Here is a 26269-nt window from a genome sequence, read left to right on the forward strand (position 1 = left end):
GCTTTACCATTTAGATCACGGACTCATTTTATTGAATAGATTGCAAACAGTTGATGTTCCTGAACTGAAATTTGGCGGTATGGCTCTGTTCAGGGAGTCCTCTGAACTTTCATGAGCACCATGAAATAGCAGAGAGTCAGAGGACAGCAGCAGCAGCATTAGGGAACGCTCATGCAGTTTAGGACTGTGGGAGCTAAAATATCCCCCCGTGAACAGAGCAGGCAACATGACAAAGCAAATGCCACGTTATGCATAAGGAGGAGCTGGGGAGGTGGTGGGCAGCAGAAGCGAGTAGTAGCCTGTATGCGCAACTGAATGTGTTTTAAATAGGGCGCTTTGTTTGAGCTTTGGCCATTGAGCAGCGAGGGGAGTTAACCAGCTGGAGCAGATCAGCTGACGGGACAGTGTTATTAATAAATAGCATTAGCAGCATCTTGACTACCTGGTCTGCCAGAACTGACGCTGATGCTCAATATTTGGCCAAATGCAGTTTAAAATTTATAAAATGCCTTATTTTTTATTTTATCATTTATTTAATTTATTTTTACAAACACACAGCTTTGGTTCACAATACATGGTTCACAATACATTAACTGATGGACTGGAGTCGTGTGGATCATTTGAGGATTATTGTGATGTTTTTATCAGCTGTTTGGACTCATTATGACGACACCCATTCACTGCAGAGGTGAGCAAATGATGGAATGTTAAATTTCTCCAAATCTTTCACAATAAATAAACAGACACATGTTGGATGGTCTGAGGGTGAGTACATTCCAAATGCTTTATCAGTGGAATTAATTTTTTTATTTTAATTTTTTTAATGATTAAAAAATAAATAAATGTACTTTGTTCAGGTAATTGCACTGGACTATTGTCAATCAGAAAAAAGGACAAATTTAACCTCAACCATCGACTGTGTAAGAATTTAATAAATAAATAATACAGCAGTAAGGTTAAGCTGAAATAATTGTTCATTTTTATCATTTTGACCAGTAGTGTCAATCTGAAGTCATACAGTTGTGTTTGTGTGTACATTTTAGATGCAATTTCTATATTTTGAACCTGTCCAAATACATCAAACTGTTTTATAGTCAAATTCTAGACAAATTAGTCTCTAAACTTCACAAAGTGCCAAATATAGACCAAATACACACGAAGAGGGTCTGTTTTTGGTTTAGCCACACAAAAATAATTTTAATTAATTCCAAATTGAAACAGTTTTTAAACTAAATTATTTATTTTATTTATAGAATAATTGAATCAAAGATGTGACCGCAAGGGAGAAAACAGGGAAAAGGCAGTGTAATCTTCAAATATACAAGGTTTAAAAACACAAACATCCTTGTGAGCTTTAATAGACAATGAAAAGTACATTTTAATGGCCATATGTCCACTCATAATTTTATTGTCAACTAATGCAAGTGCTCTTCCTCTTGTAAAACCATGGATACAGTAGAACATGCACACGTGTGGGAATAACAGAAGAAGAGTTTAGGTTCACAGCTTTGCAAAAGGGACCATAAAGATCCTCATAAAGAGAATAACAAATATGGGTGATGGAGCAGTCAAAGGTAAAACAGTGCTTCCTATTTGAGCTTTACTGTCAATGCTGCAGTATGTCATAACCCCGCCCCCCGACTCATGCCATTGGTTGGGATTCTCCAACAAACAAAACAGTGTTTTGATTGCGCCAGAGATGGAATCATATGAAATGGTTTATTTTGTCTCTGCATATTACGACTGGCTAGGAGAATAAAAAATTATGATTAAAAAAAAATTACATTTCTGCTTTAGAGAACTGCTTCAAAATAAAATAATCCTTTATAAAGGACATTTCAGTGGGTTTTTTTTCTACACATTTAGGAATGAAACATCTAAGACTAATTCCCATTTCTGAATGGAAGCATTACCTCGTTGTGACTGAAATAATGGCAAACAAATACACACAAAAGTAAAACAAATGAATATTCACAATTTAACATAAAGTGTGCATGTGTATGATAAACAGATTGCACAGTTCTGACATGGTTACATTTGATGATTATCATTAACAGATCATTCAATACCCCGTTTGGAATATTAACTGAACATATGATACCTAAGGCAAAATCAACAGCTCATTTAAGAGCCATCATGTGAGCAAATTTGAAGATGAAGCTTATTTAGGTGGTTTACACTGGCCTGTTGATACCACTGTAAAGATTCCTGATGGCACTGAAGGTAACCATAAGAGCAAAGGCAGGAAGCTGAACTAAATGTGGTGGATATCAGCAAACAGTCAACAAAAGTGATTCATTGGACAACATTTGGTTCATTTTGAGATTATCATTATCAGTCCATAACTACAGCCACTTAACAAAACTTTTATTATTGGTTTTCCCCTGCGTCTGATCAAAAATCTAACAAAAGCCTCGTTTAAGAATAACAAGCATTTTCTATTTTCAATTTGATGTGGATTTTGAGTAAATATAGTGTAATATGATTCAAGGAATAGTTCACCCCAAAATTTGCTGAAGAGCTACTCCCCCTCAGGCCATCCAAAATGTAGATCAGTTTGTTTATTTATTGGAACAGATTTGGAAAAATGTAGCATTCTATCACTTGCTCAACAATGGATCCTCTGCAGTGAATGGGTGCCGTCAGAATGAGTTTTTGAACAGCTGAAGTTAAGAAACAAATCCATCAAGGCGCTATAACCTTAAACTGTTGCTTCTTGCTAAAATACCAGTCTATAATCCATGATAACGATTCCTCCAGTGATGTCCGCTAAAAAGCAATGGTTTGGAGTTAGAAACATCTTAATGATGGGTTTGTTTACAGTTTTGGATTACTGCAGTGGATTACTTGCGGATTATTGTGATGTTTTTATCAGCGGTTAAGACTGTCATTCTGATGGCACCCATTCACTGCAGAGGATTTATTGATATGAGCACATGATAGAATGCTACATTTCACCAAAATCTGTTCCAATGAAGAAACAAACTCATCTACATCTTGGATGACCTGGATATGGTGGACAAAATTTTCATTTTGGGGTGAACTATTCCTTTAAGTGACTTATATATATATCAGTATATATACATTTATTTACGTATATATATATATATATATATATATATAAAAGCATTACATCAGTCATTCTGATCTCTAGATATCGGCACAGGTATGAGCCACTACAAACTGTTTATCAGTGGGCAACTGCACAATATGTCCTGCTGTTTTAAAGTTAGAACAAATGTGTGTTTTTGTCTTGTTTATGCACATGACCAAAACGGGTAATAGTCACCTGATGCACAGAGATTCAAGATAAAGAAATGACTTGTTTCACGCTGTAAGATTCTAGAACATCCTGTGCTCTTCTCTCTACCTCCGAAAGGATGTGACCATTGCGTCATGGTCATAAGACTTAACAGTTGCATGAACTGCATGGAAGCTATGCAGAAATGGTCAAGACTAGAAACAGACTCATATATCAATCAAGCTAATTAATTGTCCGATATTTGGTCGTTTTGAGGCTATTGGCACTAGCTACGCTTTCTTGTTTCAGTAAAAAAAATCCACCAACGCAAGGCCGGCTTTGCCGACAGGCGACACAGGCGGCTGCCTGGGGCGCCATCTGCTGGACGGGACGCAAAATTGCAGAATTTAAAAAAAAAAAAGTTAATTACCTAGAGCAGGCCCTGTACCAACGGCTTTGTCAAAAGACATTTTTTGTTTTAAAAATATAACTTATACAGTGGAGTCCATAAGTCTGAGGCTACACTGAAAATCTAGACTTCTCCATTGTAATTTATAACTAGAAATAAATAGAATGCTATAGAATAATAAGAAAATTAAAAAAAAAGTAGTTATCTAAAATGAACAAGAAGCATCTCGTATTCTAGTGAAATATTAAATACTATTTCTGCTTCAGTTTCATGTTCAATTCACGGTTTCTTGCTCTTACTTAGTAGAAATTTACTAGCAATTTCTGAATGAAAATTATTTCTACACCATTTTTGTTTTGTTTTTGTTTACTAATCAAATAAGCAAATTTGGTTATAAAATGACACTCTAATATTCTGGTTAATTTTCAATTCAACCTTTAATCAAATATGCTGTTGTGCTGATCATATAGTTTATATTTAAAAATTGTACGGAATTAGAAATATACAAAACAGAAGCATTTTGCTTAGTGTTGTCAGACTATTGGATCCCGCTGTATAGTATATGTGGGCTATATAGTTTTTATCAGCAATTGACCATCAGCCATCAACCCATTTCAGCTGACCACTAGAAACGATAATGATGAATAGATCATTTGTACTCCTTTCTTTATGTCCATTTATCTCATCCCACTGTACAAAACCAAATCTGTCCAGCCAAACAATCTAACATACAAACAAAGGCGGTGCTAACAGGAGGCTAGCATAAAACAAGAAAAGTGAGGGTTTATATTGTGCTTCAAAAGAAATACACATTTCATATTCAGTACAGATGAAAAAGAATAACAATAAAAACATTATATATGCATTCAAGTGGTATTTCTATGGCTTTTTGTACAATACAACCTTTAGTGAAAATATACATCTACACATAATTCAAGTACAAATGTACAAAATTCTTTAAACTCATACCCCTTTTCTTTAATTATGATACAGTTTAATACAGTTCATAAATACAGTTGAACATTCATACGTTTAGGATTCTGATTGGCAGCTGATGGGAAGTGGGAGTGGTTTTAAGTCAAGATGGCTCCTCCTCCTCACTGTTGGCATTACTAAAACAAACCTGGAAATGATGAAAAGCACAGTAACAGTATATCAGATGTGGTGAAGATTACATACCCTAACATAGCAAACATTAGTGTTTCTAAATGTGTGGTCACATTAGTGAATATATATGTATATATATATATAAAAGTATAAAAAGTAGTATTTTATGTTTAAATAATTTACCAAAACATACCTTCGAGAAGAAAAAAAAAAGTGTTGCTTAATTATTTTTTATGAAATTCAGGAAGACATCATAAAGTAGTGTACGTGTGATTTTTCACATTATGTGTCATTCTTAGCTACTTTTAAATAATTTTAATATAAATTCAGTAACAGATCACCCAAATGAACCAAGAACAAATAGTCTTTTTTTTTTTTTACTTTTTAAAATTGATATTTTAAATTGGAGATGAAAATATGGTTACCCAATGGCAGCTTTTTTGTGCAACATGAAGTCAACATGAAATAAAAACTCTTTTTTTGTTTTATATCCTATTTTAATTGTAATACTGTATGTAACATTAAGGAAGCAAAATAGGCAATAGAATCAAAAGATGAAGGTAGGAAGGTCTATTTGGAAAGAGCCAGAAAATACCTCAAGCCCCACCCCCTCTGACCGCAGCGGGCGGCATGCTAGCACTTGCCTCTCGGCGGAATAAACGGTAGAAGAATCCTCGCTTGGGTGCTGGATTTGGCTTGTTCACATCCAGATCAGAACACAGTGCTCCATCCATCTCGAACACATTAATCTCTTTAAAGCACTCCATCTCAATCATCTGAAATACAAACACACGCACACATAATACACAACTTTACAGTGCACAATCCATCTCTATTTCACACCACGACTACCATTTAGACTGATCAAAAGTTTAATCTATCACGTCTAGAGAAAAAAAGTAGTCATAAGAAGTCACTCTGTTATTGATTTATTGGAGTGGTCTCTCATTTAACAGATGTTCCTCCTAAAAATACTTAAAAGTTGACATATTGACATAATAAGAGCAGAGAGCTATAAAATTAAATAGATCTAAAGACAGCATATTAGAATGATTTCTGAAGGATCACACTTAAGACGGGAGTAATGATGCTGAGAAATCTGCATTGCATCAGATGAATAAATTACTATTTAAAATATATGGATGTGGAAAACTGTTGTTTTTAATTGCAAAAAATATTTCATAATATTACTGCATTAACTAAATGTAGCCTTTGTTGGGCAAAATATTTATTTTTAAGTTTGTCACAAATGTTGCCAACCCAAAGGGTAGTATGAACATTATTAACCCCTAGTGACCAGAGTGTAGTACCTCATTTTGCCATGGGATGGAGACACTTCCTGTTACAAACTTGTGGTAGAAGTCATCGTCTGTAGGGTCCAGGTTTACGCCTTTGACTGTAGAAAACTGCTCTATGTCCAGAACATCCTTGCAATACACAGCACGTGGCTATATATATATAAAAAAAACTTGAATATGACCAACATTGGAACATCTTACATGCTTAGTCCAATAAGAGTCTTTTTAATCAAGCATATAAAAACTTATAAATGGCCATGAATAACTCACATCAGGACAGAACGGCGGGTCTAGCATGTTGGCCTCCAGTCGCTTGAAGTTGATGTTTCGGAAAATAGGATGCAGTTTGACTTCAGCCGCTCCACAACCTTGACTCCCCAAACGCTCCTTTGGATCTTTACGTAACAACTGTGGAGCCCAGGAAAAGAGAGGGAAAGAAGTGAGGCTGACACAGAAGAGAAGATATCCCAGTGGAAGTAAAAGTGACCCTGAGGTCGTAGTCTTCCATGACAGCATGAGAGAGGACTAAACAAAACACACTCCTCCACAACAAACTGCACTTGAACTATTCCCATGTAGAAAAGAATACATATAACAGCCAACATTCAACATTTCAGCTTTGAAGCATTCTGAGTGTCTATGATAATGGAAAGGACAAAAACACATGACAAGTTTTTAGATCTTTATAACTTATTTAAAATTAATGACTCTAAAAAGTACTGTTTTCATGAACTACTGTAAAACTAAGACTATTAAAATTATTATTTTTTTCCCACTGAAATAAAGCTGAAATAAAACAAATAATAGATGGACAAAAGCTACTTTGGCAAATAACTGAATTAAAAAAAAGATTAACTCATGAAATCAAATAAATTAAAGCTAAATAGCATTTTTTTAAATATATAAAACAAAACTAAAATGAAAACTGAAATATATATATATATATATACATATATATATATATATATATATATATATATATATATATATATATATATTTGGTGTGTGTATATACAGTACAGACCAAAAGTTTGGACACACCTTCTCATTCAAAGAGTTTTCTTTATTTTCGTGACTATGAAAATTGTAGAGTCACACTGAAGGCATCAAGGGCTATTTGACCAAGAAGGAGAGTGATGGGGTGCTGCGCCAGATGACCTGGCCTCCACAGTCACCGGACCTGAACCCAATCGAGATGGTTTAGGGGTGAGCTGGACCGCAGACAAAAGGCAAAAGGGCCAACAAGTGCTAAGCATCTCTCGGGGAACTCCTTCAAGACTGTTGGAAGACCATTTCAGGTGACTACCTCTTGAAGCTCATCAAGAGAATGCCAAGAGTGTGCAAAGCAGTAATCAAAGCAAAAGGTGGCTACTTTGAAGAACCTAGAATATGACATATTTTCAGTTGTTTCACACTTTTTTGTTATGTATATAATTCCATATATAATTCCACATGTAAAAATAAAGAAAACTCTTTGAATGAGAAGGTGTGTCCAAACTTTTGGTCTGTACTGTATATATATATATATATATATACTTAAAAGCTTTACGTTTATAATATATATTAATATTTTAAATAATTGTAAAGCTTTATATATATATATATATATATATATATATATATATATATATATATATATATATATATATAAAAGCTTTACAATTTAAAATATAAATAACTATTAAATTATTATATAATACTACAATAGCAGTGATGTGGAATATCATTTAAGTAAAATATAATTTTCCTTGCATCATACATGTGTATGTACACATTATAGTCTTTACTTTAAAAAAGTTTGTAAATATAATTTTCAAGGTATTTACAAATATCGTAAATTCTTTAATGTTGCTTATTTCCAATGTTGCGTTGATTTACTGATCATAGATTTATGTCAAAAAGTAGTAATATATTTTAACATAACTACTTAATTTTTTCGTGATAAATAATAATATAATAATAAAATAATAAAACAAACGACTCCCTGCCAAAAATGAGTTTATTTTACTGTAGAAATTAAAACAAGTTAATAGAGATAAAAGAGATGTACTACATTTATGAATTAAATATTTATGCATCTTTGAACAAATGAATATATTAAGATAAATAAATTGCATTACCGGTATGTCTCTGACACCATTACCAATTTAATTAGCCATAATTCTTTATTTGATGCCACCAACTTGAAAATGAGAAGTTTCCCACTGGTTAAAATGCCACTTCTTCATCATTCAAGTGTTCTCAACAATAAATATGACCATTCTGACATTATTTTAAGGTCAAAACAGCACAAAAAAACCCCGAAGAGCATTATGTCTGCACCTGTCGGCAGATGTCTTTAGCTTCTTCAGAGAACTTCTCAGTGTATTCCTCCTGGTCCTCGCATACACGGCGGTCCACCTCCTCTCGCTTCACACGCTCTTTGCGGCGACGAAAAGGAGACTGACCTTGAATCATTTCATATATCAGGCAGCCCAAACCCCACCAGTCGGGACTGAAGGTGTAGCTCTCGTTCTGAATGACCTCCGGTGCTAAAAACACATAGAGACAAGCATGAAGTCAAACACTCCAGGACAAGTACTGCTTAAGAGATACGGAATGCATTTGGCTCTTACCCATGTATCCCACCGTGCCAACGCGCCCTCGTATCGTCTCACCCTCTGGAATTTGGACGGCCAGTCCCAGATCAGAAATACGGATGTGCCCTGGAGAACAGCATCTCATTAAAACCTGCAGTATTATCATTCCTAACATGCCCACACATGACATACTTAAGTAAAAGTAAAGTAAAAAGAATGTTCCCCTTAAGAGGTTAATGATCTGAATAAGGTGTTTACGTTTTATTTTGTTTGTGCAAAACTCGCTGCCACAATGCAAGGGTGTTCTGGGTGAACACCAAGGTTTTTCTGTGTGGTTGCTAGGTATTTGCTATGTTGTTCCCTACTAGCAAAAGTCAAGAGTCCACCCCCAAGTGTAGATATGCGTAAATAAGGTAAACAGATGCGAAAACAGGCCATAAAACACAGTAGTGAATAACAACGGCTTACCACGGTCATCAAGGAGAATGTTCTCGGGCTTCAAGTCTCTGCAAAAACAGGGCATGCATTCATTTTACACAGCTGCAATCTAATGACCTTTTTTTTTTTGACAAGTAATATTAATTAACTACATGTACTTACTATATGGTTAGGGTTTGGCTTAGGGTTACTTGCATGTAATTTTGCATAATTTATTGTTATTATAATAGTAAGTACACGTAACGTGTAACAAGGACACCTTATAATAAAGTGTTACCAAGTCTTCTGGTCACCAGAAGAATTCATTTGATCAAAAACACAGGAAAACAGAATATTCTTAAATATTACAGTTACAAGATTTCCAGTTTAATATATATATATATATTAAAACGTAATTTAGTCCAGTGATTGTAAAGCTGAATTTTCAGCATCATCACTCCCGTTTTCAGTGTCACATGATACTTCAGACATCATTCTAATATATTGATCTGGTGCTCAAGATACATTCTTATTATTATTAATGCTGATAGGTTTTTGCAGAATAACATTTTTATGGAAACCATGATACATGATACAACCGCGTTTACTTGAAACAGGAATCTTTTGTAACATTATGAATGTTTTTTTGATCAATTTAATGTGTCCTTGCTGACTAAGTGTTAATTTCTTTAAAAAAAAAATAAATCCCAAATTGGAAAAGTATTGTAACACATGTTGCGGATCTTGATAATGTTGACCCAGTAATTTGAGAGAAGATGATATAATAGTCCTGCTCTATTACTAGCACTGCTGTGACCAGGTAATTCCATACGAACTGAAAGTGCCTGTTTTGAATTATAGGCGTAGACAAAATGCAAAAAAATCTACATTTGTTTATATTCATTTTACATAGAGTACGATGCCTGCCAATATAGACGGAAAGCAAAGTCTAACATTCAAAAATATACTTAAAAATGTAAATATATTCAAATCACGCAGCCAAACATTGCTATGCCTTCCACTGCTCAGTCTCTTCAAAAAAATGTTCATGCAAAACAAAGAAAAAATTCCTGAGTTAATATTAAACAGAATCTGTAGACCTTTTATCATTCAAATCCCGGACAATTTGCAGATTTCTGTGAAATGCATATAAACATTGTAAAATGTGAGTGTGTTGAGATTAATAAACACACCTGTAGATGATCCTCTCTCGATGAAGGTCCTCTAAGCCACAGCAGATCTCTGCTGCATAAAAGATGGCACGCTGTTCATCAAAACCAGAGTTTCCCATGTTATAGATATGAAACTTCAGGTCTCCACCGTTCATTATAGTCAACACCAAACATAGAGCGTCCTTAGTCTCATATGCATATGCCAAACTAACCTAGGAAGGGAAAAGAGTGACAAAGAGGTGCATTGTTATCTATTCATGAAGGAAGGATACATGAAACTTAGTGGTGCAAACAGTCAAATGTAGCTCATGAGAATAGTTTTTTCATGTGTGAACACTTTCAGTTTCAAATCATCCGGATGACACATACAGAAACACATTTCAAAACTTCACAGGGTTATGCCTGGAGAAACAGACTAAACTATACGATCCAAAATGGACACACAGGACATGTACTGTATATGATTTTAGCCATTACAGCATCTCCATTACTGTATTTATTTTTTGTTTCACTAGCATAGAGAGTAATAGAGTAACCACACATCTCACCTCAACAATCAAACAATTTAAGGCATCGTTCATTTCTATAGAACAGTGCAGGACTAAATTTCATAGCTAGTATGAAGTGTTCTGAAACGTGAAGTTGAGGTAATGATGGCAATGTTTGACATTTAGCAAACCACAAAAGCTACATCATACATTATGCAGTGTATTATAATTTTACCCCAGCATGTCCTGTGACCTGCTGAGTGACGCGTGAGGAGTACCACTGCAGAAGCCGAAAACCGCTGTGTTAAGGAGGGGTTCTTACCCTTCAGCGGTTACACCCAACTTTGTGGGTGGTTAGGTTTCAGAAGTAGACAGATGTGGGAAAGGGCTGTGAACTCAAACAAGAAGCTGATGTTACTGTGGGAACCTGCAGCTCCACAAGAGCGTGAGGACTATCAAAGGACCCTTCACATCATTATGTGAAACATAACGCCAATGAGAGCCAATATGAGTGTTTACAAACTAAAGCAGCCAGGTCATTTATTATTTATTATGAATATATATAGACATTCATAGTTTTATTCAGAAATGATGCATTAAATTGATCACATTAAATTGTGCTTACTATTTTAGAAAACTTTTTTACTGCATTTTATAATGAAAAAAACAGCCTAAATGAGCATAATACATATATACCCACAACCCACCCACACACACACACACACACACACATAATCATACAGATAACCAATTATCTATTTAGTTAGTTTACAAAGTAACTGTAGGGTGAAGACAAAGTCTGAAGAGAGCACAAGCTGTTTCCCATTTAACATAGCTCATATTAGTCACAGCATTATGTCACTTTATACTGTTACTTGGCATCCCCAACTTTTAAACATGAGTCTGTTTATAACATACTAATTGAACAGTGTAGAGTGTGCGCCCATGTGTGTGTGTGTGTGTGGGTTTAAGGTTTAGAGCACTTGACTCCGCTCTCTAACGCTGCTGTTTGGTCAGCATTGCTAGGCAACAGAGATGTTCTCATTTGTGAAGTAGCTCATGAGGAGCAATCGCTCCTGCCTGTAGCATGAATGCGCACAGAGACACACACACACACACACATGCATGCTCTTGCACACAGACACACACACACACACACTTTCTTTTAAATTTAGATGCATGCTACATGCCTAAAAGACATTTGCAGACAGCTGCAATGTGTGTGTATGTGGCAGTGTGTGTCTGTGTGAGCTTGTGTGTGGGTGGGTGGACAGAGGCTCAGGTGCTCTACAGCTGTAGTGGAATGAATCAGAGGCCGACTTTACACTGCAGGCACTGTGTGCTATGTCTGTACACATTCTCTTTTAAAATCCATTGTTTTAGAGGTTCTAGAATGTGTACTGTTACCAAATTCCAAAAGATAATTTAAAAAGGTTGGAATAATGGCTGCTAAAAATGTAGCTTTGCCACCACAGCAATAGATTCTAATGTCACAACACAGTAAATGTATAACTATTTTTACATTCTTATAATTTTACTGTGTTTTTTGATCAAATATTACAGCGGTTATCTTTAACAACAACTAAAAAAAAAGCTTTGTTTTTTTTTAGGTTTAGAATATTTAAATGTTCCAAAAGAGAAAGTGCCAAGGCAATAAACCAGCCATTTTCTTCAAGAAGTTTTTACATGGAGAAAGTGAATGGGGAAAATACTCCAATAACCCAGTTGCAATCTATTGAAAGGGTAAATGAGAACCATACAATGAAATAGTATCCCATGATTCCTCTATTTTTGTTTGAAACATCACAAAGTGGCACATTAACAAACTTGGAATAGAACATTCCTGTGGTCCTAGTGAAGATAATAAGAAGAACATATGAACAAACCAGGGATGTGTTTTGTGTTGTGATCATTTCAAGGTTGTTATATGACTGCTTGGTGATATATGCTTTGAATATTTGTTTACCATTTTAATAGCTTAAATTCCTTTTTTACACTGCAAATAATAAATTATTTTTTATGGTTGATATTTGGGATCAAAGCCAAATAGCTACATCCCTCTGTGATTTAGCAAGTAGGCAGGTACTGATTCAGTTCATAGCTATTCATTATGAACTATTACTCCAGACGAGATTTATCCCATGAAAAGTACATTTATATTTGCCTGAAATATGTGGAATATTTTCCCTCTGCTGAGAACCTCACAGAAACTGAATCACAGGGAGTGGATTTAAATGTTTGTGGCACAAATAACACAGACAAGACCAGCATGCAACTGACACGACAGGTTAAGTTAAAGGTAAAAATGAGGAATAAAAAGAAAGTAGTACTTACTACAAAACTACTGTTAACTTTTTCTAAAATGCGTTTTTCATTTAATGCCATTGCTTCACCTTTTCTTTTCTTCACCCGTTTCTTCTCCAGCTTTTTACAGGCGTACATCTTACCAGTGGCACGAACCTGGCAGGCACAAACCTAGTGGAAAGAATCAGGCAGCAATTAGTGCACCTAATTATTTATGTCATTTCTCTAAAGTGTTATTCATTTCTATGTGTAACACTTTTTCAACTAGCAAAAAATAACTGCACTTTCCTGCTGTGTGACGATTAAAAAGGTCATAAAAACTGCACTCACAATCATTACAAAATAACAGACTTGTTAAGAATAGTTTATGATGATTTTGAAATATACAACATGTTTTTCAATATATATTCCAATATTTCATGTCAGATCCCAACAGTAATGAAATTACCCACCTCACCAAATCCGCCCTTGCCCAATACCCTGTAGTGTCTAAAAGTGTTTTTGGTAACTGGTTGCCTGCAATAAAATACAGTTCAAGTCAATTCAATGCACAAAAATTGATGCAATATAATTTGCCATTGCAAAAAGGATGATTTCATTACAACTAACATTCAGTATATAACTGAATGTTAGTTGTAATATATACAGAAACAGTATATAACAGTATATAATCTGTCATAAAAGTGAAATTCATCATAAAATCAGAAAGGTTGATAGAGATGCTACTCACCTCTCCAACCACTTCCACTGAAGAAAACGGGAAAAGTACATTGTCTCCTGATATGCTGAGAATGGCTCTCCACTTAAATATTCACGAACTATCCTATAAAAGAAGAGAATGAATGCTTGAGGAATTTGTAGAGGCCATAAAAATGCCATGGTGCATGAATATGACAATTATACATAAAAAAACAAATTGGCTCTGTTACCATCTTTGTTCCATAACACTGCCATAATACTCGGTTTGCTAAATGGAGGTGCTTGTATGCCATGAAAAATGTAATTACATTTGTAGCATCTCTACTTGTTGGTTGCAACTCTTCAAAACTTAAATGACGGCGTGTGATCATCAATGATTATCTCCTCTAATGTAACACGCTATCACACTCAGATACATAAACATACACTTTAACAAAAATAATGCCCATAGAGATTTAACAGGAAGGGTTAAAGTACTCCGCCTCACCCCCTCTCCAACAGAAAGGAAGCCTAAACTAAACAGAACTAAAAGACTGAATGACGCAAAACACAAACACACAAAACACTGTTTAGATTCAAAGTCACGTGTTTACTTTATTCAGACAAACAGTATTACTACAGCTAACGGTTCATTCTAGAACCATAAGTCTTGACACTAATACCAGTAAAAAACACAAACTGAGATCCATAAATGTATCACCACAAACAGTGATTCCACTTCAGTCTTGACATTCCAAACATAAACTAAATAACAAGAATGTGTAAAACATGGACAAGCCTACTGCATTATCTTAAAGTAATAGTTCAACCAAAAAAATATTGAATTACTCTCATGATGGTAATTTGTTTGAAAAAATAAATAATAATGTGTACAGTCTTTGGAATGCAATAATTAATGTGCATGTGTGAACTGGAGATCTCAAGTACCAAAATGACCAATAAATAAATAAATAAAAAATCCATGAAAGCACAATTTTGCACCATTTTTAAAAAAGGATGCATTAAATAAAAAAAAAGTGACAGTGAAGGCATTGATAATGTTACAAAATATTATGCTGTTCTTTTGAATTTTCTATTCATAACAGACTCCTGAAAAAAGGTCATGGTTTTCACAAAAATATTAGGCAGCACAACTCTTTTCGATAATAATAAGAAAGCACTCTTAAGCATCAAATCATCATATTAGAATGTTTGTAAACGATAATGACATAGAAGACTGGAGTAATGATGCTGTAAATTGAAAATAACTTTATAAAATATAGTATAAATTATACTATAATACTATAATATTTTTTTTACCAATATTACAGTTTTACTGTATTTTAGATCAATTTCAATGCAGCCTTGGTAGAGTTGGTTTCAGTACTTCTTTCAGTACTACTTACTACTAACTTCTTTCAAATTATCAATCGGTAATGTAATATTGAATCAATACCTGGGAAAGTGTCTTAAAGATTATTATTCTACCGAAAGTTGTTGCATAGATATTGCTTGACAGCAAAACTGCTGTTACTTACAGTAGATGGCTGGCAAATGAACTGGCTTGATTCAAAATAACATTGTTATTACCTGGTGCACTCCTGGAACAGCTCTTTACAGGGACTCTGTTCCAGTTTCTGCCTGCATTCCCCAACCACATCCTGAGCGATCTCTGGTAAATGAGCTGCCGACTACAGTATGGGAAGGAGGGAGAGAAAACAGGAAGAGCGGTTGATAGGGTGCAATTTAAAAAAGAGAGAGAGAGAGAGAAGTTCAAGTTCAATCATTAATTCAGCAATTCTTTCAAAGTACACATGCATGTAGGAGTGTGCGAGAACAATATTTACCCCATTATTAAAATATGTGTCTAAAATATTTAAACCAACGTCTCTCCTCTTCTCATCAGGAGCCACCTGATACATTGCCTAAACAACCACACACACACAAATAATGCTGAAATTAGAGATGAAATCATAGAATTTAGTAAAGGTTTAGAAAAAGTTTTTCACTGGTATCTTTTGTTTGCACAAAAGGTCCTTTATTCTTGAGATTATTCAAACCATTATTCAAATGATCCAAAAGAACTGTTCACTAAAAGGATCTTTGGGAAAGCCTTTTGTAACCTTTATTTTTATGAGTGAAGGTAAGAAAACAATTGAATTTTTGACACGGAGATGGTAAAAGAGTAAAAAGAGAAGTTACAGATTATATGTATATTTGTGCAGAGGTTTCATACCACAGCATCCTGGAACTCTATGCACCGCCGTAATTTGGGCTGCGTGTCACAGAACTGCCGAAATAACTGACGACCAATTGGTTGCTTCTCACAAAGGCTAGTGTAATCCCTCTCTGAGAGTGATAAACAAGAGAGACAGAAAGAGGGTTAAACCTATCATTGTCATATTTTTCCTTTAAAGGGTCATATTATTAAATATTAAATTGACCTTTTGAAATAAAAGAGTTCATTGTATTATGAAAATGCAGTGAAACTTTTACAAATCAAATGCAATAAGGCTATTTATTGAAGCTATGTTAAAGAATTAGTTGAAGTTCAAATACTTCTACAGCAGTCTTGGTTCCGGTATTTCCCCATTCATTTTCCCAAGGAATAAAATGATTATATAAAAATATGGCATGCAGTTGCATCAAATAATGGTATTAACATCACTCATTGTAAATGGTCATAATCGTAATTAACAATAGCAATACAAATTTCAAGGGAATAATGAACAATTATGATTTCTGTCATAATCGTGCAGCCCTAGGTACAAGACTGTGTACTTTACAGCTTAAACAAAAGAGCTTAAACAATATGTGCATGTTGATACATATACAGTTGTGGTCAAAATTTTACATACACTTTGCAGTATCTACAAAATGTTAATTAAAAAATAAGAGGGATCATCCAAAATGCATGTTATTTGCATTTGCAAAATGCACTATTATAAAAGGCTCTAATTGTCCCTGATGCTCCAGAAGGAAAAACGATGCATTAAAACCCAGGGTTGTAAACGTTTGAACACAATAAAGATATGTACATTATTTTGCCTAAATATCATATTTTTTCACTTAGTACTGCCCTTTAGAGGCTACAGAAGATACTTACATGTTTCCCAGAAAACAAAATGAGTTCACTTTACCCTGATCTTAATGCATCGTGTTTCTTTCTGGAGCATCAGTGAACATTTGAACCTTATGTAATAGTTGTGTGAGTCCCTCAGTTATTCTCAGTGTGAAAAGATGGATATCAAAATCATACAGTCACTGTTGGAAAGGGTTCAAATGTGCAAAAGGTGCTGGAAAACCAAAGAATTTGTGGCAAGTGAAGGATTTTTCTGAAGAACAGAGAGCAGCAGTTGAACTGTTTAGAACAAACGAGGTACTCATAAACAACTCACAAAAAAACAAATAAATAAATAAAAATACAGCTGTGAACCATCCAGGTAGCAACACAATATTAAGAATCAAGTGTATGTACACTTTGCAGATACTGCGAAGTATATGTACAATTTTCTATATATATATATATATATATATATATATATATACAGGGGTTGAACAATGAAACTGAAACACTGGCCAAAATAGTGTTGGAGGTTTCATGGCTATATGTGTGCAGCCTGATGGCCAATATTCAATGATTGCACATTCAACTAGTAAGAGCAGAGTGTGAAGTTTGAATTAGCAGAGCAATAGCACAGCTGTACATAAAAAACTGCAATGCACACAACATAATGAGAGACACATCAGAGTTCAAATGTGGACAAATTCTTGGTGCGCTGGTGTATCTGTGACCAGGACAGCAAGTCTTTTTGGTGTATTGAGAGCCACAGTATCCAGGGTGATGTCAGCATACCACCATGAAGGATGAACCACATCCAACAGGAGTAACTGTTGATGCAAGAAGAAGCTATCTGAATAGATGTCCAGGTGCTAGCCTGGATTATGAAACCTGGAATGTGCACCTCAGTTCCCCTGTTTCCACCAAAACTATTTGTCGAGCTCCACAGGGTCAATATACATGGTCAGGCTGCTATAGCCAAACCTTTGGTCACTTGTGTCAATGCCAAATACTGGTTACAATGGTGTCAGCAGTGGAAATCTTGGGTTGTGGACAATGTGAAACATGTATTGTTCTCTGATGAGTCCACCTTCACTGTCTTTCCCACATCTGGGAGAGTTACGATGTGGAGAAACCCCAAAGAAGCTTACCACCCGGACTGTTGCATGCCCAGAGTGAGCCATGGAGGTGAATCAGTGATGGTTTGAGCTCCAATATCATGTCATTCCCCAGGCCCAATACTGCCAAGGATTACTGAACCATTCTGGAGGACTATGTGCACCCAATGGTTCAAGCCATGTATCAGGATGATAATGCACCAATACACACAGCAAGAGTGGTGACAGAGTGGTTTAATGAACGTGAAAGTGAAGTTGAACATCTCCCATGGCCTACACAGTCACCAGATCTGAATATTACTGAGCCAGTTTGGGGTGTTTTGGAAGAGCGAGTCAGGAAACGTTTTCCTCCACCAGCATCACGTAGAGACCTGGCCACTGTTCTGCAAGAGGAATGGCTTAAAATCCCTCTGGCCACTGTGCAGGACTTGTATCTATCATTCCGAAGACCAACTGATTCTATATTGGCTGCGAAAGGAGGCTCTACTAAACCATCCTAATAAACTGTTGTCGTCTAAAACAAGGTGTTTCATTTTCCAACCCCTGTATATATTTCATGAAAGTGGGTAAGCTCTAAAGTGTTCTTTTGTCATGATTTGCTTGTCACGATTCTCTCACTCACCGTATTTCTATGCATAATCATGGATAATGTCACTTTTCAAAAGAAATTTCATTGTTAAATACGATTATTAAAAAAAGTAGTTATAAAGTAGTAGAAATAACGTGGACTTATACAGTAGCTTTAACAAAAGCTTATACGATTGTTTAACAACCTTGTAGCTCAGATTAAGTCTGTCTTTAAAGGTTTACAATTTATCATTAAAAATCAATTCCCCTATAAAAAAAATCCTAAATGTTGCATTCTATTTAACAGATTGTGTCAAAATGAAAGGAGAGGAATGGACTAAAATCCCTATTTTAAAAAGGTATATCATTATCCATTTAATATTAGATCCTTTTAATGCAATGTTAGATAATGATTTCTCAACATATCTAATAGGTCTCACAGCAAAACATGAAATGTGTGCCTTTATTTAGAAATAAAGTCACCAGACACAAAATTGTACCATATTCATGGAATTAATCAGAGAGGGTGGAAAATCAAGCGAAAAACGTAATTCTGACTGTTTGAGGTGCAAAGCCTTCAACTAACATTTTTGTGGACCTTAGGGGAAAAAATAAAATGCTTTAAATGTATGATATGACCCCTTTAATCAAATATTTCCTTCATACACACAGAAAGTGCATAACTCAGCATACAGCCACGGCACTAAATCACAGCGATGGTGAGCAGAGCTCAAGCTGAGCCCTGTCCTGCAGGACTCTCTGGAACCCTTTGGGTCTGGTGCATTCTGGGCCAAGAGGAAACGGCCTCAGCCGGGACTTCCTCACTGAGCAAAGGTCTACAGCTGTCTGACGCAAACACACACACACCTGCCCACACACCAGAATACATTTTTAACTGACAGCAACATTCTAAACAAAATAAAGCCTTTAATAAGAAATACACTAGCAAGTATGCTTTGTTTAGTGAACTACAAAATAAACCAACCTTTTTAAGGAACCAAATTAAAATATATATTTTTTAATGTACTCCTTTTGGGGTTCACAAGGTGCAACAAGTAAAAAAAAAGTTTTAGTTGTTAATAATGACTAATATTATAAATCTGATAAATAAAGAGTAAGGTAAACACTTATATATATATATATATATATATGTGTGTGTGTGTGTGTGTGTGTGTGTGTGTGTGTGTGTGTGTGTGTGTGTGTGTGTGTGTGTGAGATCAGGTCCTTTCTTTCGGAACAAGCTGCACAACTCTTTGTTCAAGCTCTTCTTCTGTCCAGGCTGGACAATAGCAATCCCCAAGGTAAACACTTATATATATATATATATGTGTGTGTGTGTGTGTGTGTGTGTGTGTGTGTGTGTGTGTGTGTGTGTGAGATCAGGTCCTTTCTTTCGGAACAAGCTGCACAACTCTTTGTTCAAGCTCTTCTTCTGTCCAGGCTGGACAATAGCAATGCTCTCATGACAGTTCTATCAAACCTTTACAAATAATCCAGAACGAGGCAGCAAGATTCATTTTTAATGAGTCAAAAAGAATGCACGTCACACCTCTGTTTATCAATTTGCACTGGCTACCAATAGCTGCTCGCATAAAATTCAAGGCATTAATGTTTGCCTACAAAACCACCACTGGCTCTGCACCCCTTCACCTAAATTCATTAGTTCAGATTTATATTTCATCACTTGATTGTGCCATCACAAAGAAGCACAAACTCACTTTTACAGACTTTTAAATTAAATGTTCCCTCCAGGTGGAATGACCTGTCCAACTCAATCTTAGCAGCTGAGTCCTTAGCCATCTTCAAGAATCAGCTTAAAACACATCTCTTCCATCTTTATTTGACCCTCTAACTCTAGCACTCACTATTCTATTCTTAAAAAAAAAAAATTTTAATGTAAAAAAACACTTGTCCCTTTTAAGCTTACACTCTTAATTTACTGCAACATCAAATCACACTAATGAGAGAGGATATTACTTGCAAACTTTCATTTTAGCCACTTCCTGTGGTTGGAAGGTATAAAGTCCTGCATGACTAGGACTGTTTGTATAGAAATACAAACAAACTGGTATTTTATTAATACCTTGAAACTAGGACCGTCAGTTTAGCGCAATTAATTATAATAAAAAACATGAAAAGCGATAAAAAAATGAACACTATTAATCATGCCTCTTCACCCGTATCTAAATTCTGTCTGGAGGGATTTTCCTACCCTCAAAGCAATTCAAGTGTGAAGTACCATGTCTGAATGCAGATTTTCTGAATGCTCTCTTTCATACATCCATCTTACCAATAGTGCGTCTAAGTTCCTCGCAGAGGCTGATATGAGGCAGTTTGAGCATCTCCTTCCATTTCTTGCTCCGCCCGTTCCGTTTCCCTCCTCCTCCTATGACAGACAAGGTGAGAAACTGTTAAGATGAACTCAATGCAAATTACAATTAAAATTAACACTATGCCTCTTTACTATTATTTGTCAGTCTGTATCTGTGGTTCAAATAAATATATACATAGAAAATAAATATTATAATAATTTTGGCATTGACTTATGCCACATGAGTGAACCGTGCACATACAGGTGCACATACTTTGCTTTATTGACAATCAGTAATATTCATTCATATAATTAAAATGTTTTTTTTTTAAAATGTAATAACCCCCTGTCACAAAGGCCAGAAACGCAAGTTTTCCAGAAATCCTTTCTCTCATAATGTTTCCTGAGTACTGAATCAATCAAATAAACAAACAAACATTGCTCCATACATCTGGTAATCAATGCTATTAATCCCAAAAGAGCAGTGCCTTTAGAGAGATGCATGACAGCTAGCAAAGTTTGAACCTGTACGATAATTTGAAATAATCAGACCTTGTTTTCACATAATTGTTTAATGCAAAACATGCAAGCAGCATTAAAGAGTGTAATCAAAAGCTTGCCGTCTTGAGGCCAAAAGCATTCCTGGGAAAACAGTTTTCCTCAAAACAGAGGAATGAGAAGAGTTTATCCTTCAGGATTTACTGTAATTTCAGCAACATTACAGACAGCCTTACAAGTCATGCTCTTGAAAAAACACACAGACTGAGAACTGCTGGCCTCTGAAATTACCCTTGGGCGGTCAAATACTTTTGGGGTAAGAAGTAGGTGATTAATCTACATCTTATTGTTTGTATCATTTCCTTATGAAACCCATAGCAATATGTTTTGCAAATCTGTCTGAGAGAGAGCAGTTTTTGGTCTATGTATACATGCATACACATGTCTTGGCTGTTTTATCTCATCTAACCTCCAGTTACTTTTTAACATAATTAACTACATTTACTTCAATTAAATTTACATTTATGCATTTAGGAGACGACTTACAGTGCATTCAGCCTATGCATTTTTTTTTTACCAGTATGTTACATAACAAATATTTCTAATTTAGTGGCATTGTGATCACCATCTAATATAAACAGCAGTCTCTCCTAATTCTAATTAAGATCTAAGATGTAAATTGACAGTGACTCCACAGATGCACATAGTACAACATGTTCATTCTTCCATTTGATTATACATTGACAACACACCACTCATTCAATACTAATGCAATAATATGCACACACACACAAACACACACAACCGCTGAGCTGTTTGACCAGTCATACCCTCACACATGATACACTTTGTGCAATCTACACTAGAAGTACAGAAATTAGCAACCGCTGAAGTGAAACAAAGTAAGAGACTATAATAAACGTCCTTCATGCCACAAGTCAAAGGTCTGTCTATGCAAGGATATAAGCAATTTTTGGAACAGTTCATGTAAAGGTAGACAAACATATTTTCTGTATTTACATAATGGACAAGATAAACAGGAGGAAAAGTAAGATGACTGGCTGAAAACAAGACAATGAGATCAACACTTTGTCACTTTCACTGCAAATCAATTTGCCTATAGACATGCAATAACTCCAACTATTTCCTCATTATTCAACACAAACAGAAACACAACGATTATGCCATTTCAGCATTCCTCTAAAATTTATTTGGGAAGTCGACATAAAACACTTTTGGAAAGTTGGCATGTCCTGCTGTACTCCGTCTTAAAATATTTTAAACAGCATCTTGCTTTTAATAAAAAACAAAAATTACTGTGCTTACAGGATTTATGAGCTCATAATAATTGCAAGATTACGGCAATGAGGAGTTTAAAAACAGTGGAAAAAAACTTAAGAGAAATAATGACCTGTTGCTTTCCTTTGTGCATTCGTATGAATCATAACCTAATGTATCATGTTTAGAAAATAAAAATAACATCTAATCTAAAAATATTAAATAAGATCTACAAATTAAATAATCCAAATGAAAAATATATAAAATGTATAAAATAAAATCTAACTAAAATCTATAAATTAATCTGATTTTAAAGATATATAAAATATATAAAATAAAAATGATATAGCAAAAATCTAAATAAAATGTACAAAATAAATAATCGAAATTTAATGCCAAATACCTAAATCATTTGAAGAAAGATAGATCCCAGAAAATGCTGAATACTTAAATCGTTTGATGAAATCTTTCCATTTGTAACTTTATTATGTAATCATTTTAGACGACCTCAGATATGCATTTTTTGGCCCTATCATAAAGAACAGCCTTATTTTTGCAAGCGAAGGCCTATCTGAGATAACTGTGCACAACCTGATACTTGCTCTACCAAACAAAGAAGGGAAGAATATCAAATCAACTAACACACTTAAAGGAAACTACTACTGGCACAAATGTGAACAAAAAAATGCCTTTTAAAGAAGCAGTGGTTCTCAGTCCTTTTAACTCCTATGTAGCCTAAGATATTTCTTTGAGTACTTCTGCTGTAACAATGATAATACTGTTTGTTTTCCCAGAAACTAGGAGTGCCGATTGGTTTAATTATAAGCATAATTATAAGCATAAATCTTTTAGCATTTAAAGTGGTTAAGTTAGTCAGATTTTTTTTATCTTTGCTGAGGCCCTCTATGTCCCAGGTTTAAAGCTGGTATTTTGAAGATTCTCAATTATTAACAGTAATAGTAATCTTAAAATTGGCATGAAAAAAAAATGCATGCTATTTTGTTTGAAAGCATGTTATAGATCTTATTGTATGCGATTACTTTGAGCTTGTAAATTTCTCAAAATCACATCAACAACTGATGCATAGAACCAAGTACCCCCAACATTTTCTATTTTTTGATCATCTGTTATACAATACACTCCGTACACTCCATAAGCCACAATATGGAAGAAAAGATCTATGGCTACTTCAGTTTCATGGCAATATAAAAGCTTCCGATATGATATGACGTCATATTCTGCATAATGTTATGCAATTAATTATGTGTTTCATAATTTCATCACATTACGAATGACGTATTGATCTATTGGTCATACGGCTTTTCATGATACAAATTTGCGAAACATCTTCACATTTGCATCTATATGAATGGAATTCTACTGAATTAAAAGTGTGACTGCCCCTTTATTGCGGTTAAGGCTAGAGGGGATACAACTACGGCCACTTGGGCTTACTGGGCATGCGCATATTAATATTACATAATTTTTGTCATGCTGAATAACAATAATTAGGGGAGTGCTGGGCACAAAGTAACAGGAGGGTTAGTTGTAACACAAATGATTTAACCTCCTTAGACCTTGCATCCTCATATGAGGACATTCTATTTCAGTGAATTTCTCTGAGACTGTACATGCCACAGTTTTTAGTCTGGATGTGCTGTACAGAGCACATTCAGGGCTTTTCAGAGATACCAAATGTTTGGATGTTGCACTATGACCACTCCCTCTCCCTGGTCTTCAAAAATGTCTGATATTAATTTAGTGACACTCTTATGCAAATATGATCATATTTTGTAATTATCATTTAAATCTGATTATTTTTTAAACTGTGTGTCATAAATCAACGTTTGGTGTTTCAAATCAAAATATGACTTTCTGTTACAAAACAGGACGTTGATTTCATACATGTCCTCATATGAGGAAACCGGGACTAAAAGCATGTTTATTACGCTTTTTAGGAGAAATTATATTTCAATATTCCTATGAAATAATATATATTATTATGAAAATCTATATATATATATGTTCATTTTACACATATTTTGCAGAAAGAAAAATGGTATATCAAATAATTCTGTTATAACATAGTTGAGAATTATCTTTATACAAAGTTTGGTAAAAAAATAAATAAATACTGAAAACTAAAAATGTATTGGTGATTAAAAAAAAAAAAAAAAAAAAGTTTTTGCCTATGCATGTTCATGTCTTTTTTCTTTTTTTTTTATTGAGTCTTGATGTCCCCTAGCAAGGATGAAGCATAACTTATGAATCAAAATCATAAAAAAAAAATCATAAAATGTTTTGGCGAGTATAAAGAGGTTAAATATATCAACACGTGCTATTTTACCATAGTAAAATTTAATTACTCATTTATGTGGGCTGTCCCAAGGTTGGGATCAATAATCAGATTATTTTAAATTCTTAAAAAATGACATTATTTTATTTGAATTTGTATTCTGTTTTATTAAAAGTTTGCCTTGTTTATTTTTATTTTTTTTTCATTTGATCAGATAAAATTTTAACCTGTCATATGGTCATGTTACAACGTGCCCCTCAGATGTTACAATGCACCCCACAGTATGAATTGAAATTGTATGCCTACTTTTAAAATACTGTCAAATACTGTCATTCGAGGGAATTCGTATTACTGTGAGTGTGAGCGTTTTTCCTAAACTTTTGATTCGCCAAACTCGCCAAACCGGAGAAATAGGCAACGGTAAAATATCCTGTTAGACAGTTTATTTAAAAATAAAACACATTTGAGCGCTCATGCCGCGCTTGCCCAATCAGAATCGAGTGGTTTGGTAATACCTAATTTATCAGAGATAAGATAGCGGTCCAGCAAGAAGCAGCCCGAGCTCACAATTATCATAGTGCACTCATTTGTGCGCAGAAAGAGGGGCAACCTTGCGGCCTACAACTGCAGTTCAACCTCCCTCCCAGGTGAAGAGACGGGGATGGGTGTACACTGCGGTCTCTGCGTTATGAATCCAGGGGAAAATACACAGTAACCTCCATTAAGGGTCTGACAGAGGAGACTGAGCATAATCAGTGCGTAATAGCATACTGAATGAGATGCTATTTATCAGAGAGCACTTTTGAAAGAACATTCAACACTGTATACAGATGTGGCGAAGATACTCAGATCCAGTGAGACGCTGAATTCAGCCTCGTCCGTGTTAAAGTTAATACGGGATTCATTAGGACGCGTCCGGCGATAATTGCTTGCGCCATTGCGCGTCTCTTACCTTCCCTCGCCTTCAGCAGCACGGTGTTGGCCACGATATTCTCAATCTCCATTGTCAGAAAAAAGATCCCATGCAGTCCCGATACATTTCACTTAGGAGGAAAAAGACAAGGACGCGCGCGCTGTTGGTGGCGGTGAGGATGAGGATGATGATCGGTGGTGAGGATGGTTGTGATCGGCGTGAATTTGGCGTTGGCACATTGCAGGTTAATTGTATTTCTCCATATCTCGCTGTTGAACCCCCCACCTTTTCGCTCGCCGTGGACATGTACTCTCTCTCCCCCTTGTTAGCATTCAGTGCTCAGCAGTCCTTCCTGTCTCGAGCAGCACTCGCTTACACCGTCAGCTCTGGAGGAGGAGGGATCATCTTACAACCAGAATGAGTGTAACCCAGCAGCCTCGCTCTCTAGCTCAGAGTCATCAGGGCATTACATTACTGCCAAAGACAAAAGACATACATGCATATATATATATATATATATATATATATATATAT

The 26269-nt window shown here is 35.2% G+C and overlaps 1 protein-coding gene across 2 annotated transcripts; it reads right to left on the minus strand.

The window, feature by feature from the left end:
• Positions 1-4311: 4311 nt before the first annotated feature.
• On the minus strand, positions 4312-26118 carry LOC132143468 (G protein-coupled receptor kinase 4-like). 2 transcript variants are annotated; one of them, XM_059553696.1, is made up of 16 exons: positions 25775-26118; positions 20730-20825; positions 15930-16042; positions 15541-15618; positions 15284-15384; positions 13746-13838; positions 13468-13531; positions 13046-13186; positions 10245-10435; positions 9103-9140; positions 8671-8760; positions 8378-8586; positions 6326-6463; positions 6068-6205; positions 5402-5533; positions 4312-4773 (listed from the first exon to the last, which is right to left on the minus strand). In XM_059553696.1, exons 1-16 carry the CDS (start codon positions 25824-25826, stop codon positions 4729-4731), a joined length of 1719 nt encoding a protein of 572 aa, XP_059409679.1. In that variant the 5' UTR covers positions 25827-26118; the 3' UTR covers positions 4312-4728. The 2 variants fall into 2 exon arrangements, with proteins under 2 accessions (XP_059409679.1, XP_059409678.1); XM_059553695.1 differs by having other exon boundaries at positions 5353-5533; positions 25775-26117.
• Positions 26119-26269: the final 151 nt, after the last annotated feature.

This window comes from Carassius carassius, chromosome 7, assembly GCF_963082965.1.
Source record: "Carassius carassius chromosome 7, fCarCar2.1, whole genome shotgun sequence".
NCBI classification, from domain to species: Eukaryota; Metazoa; Chordata; class Actinopteri; order Cypriniformes; family Cyprinidae; genus Carassius; species Carassius carassius.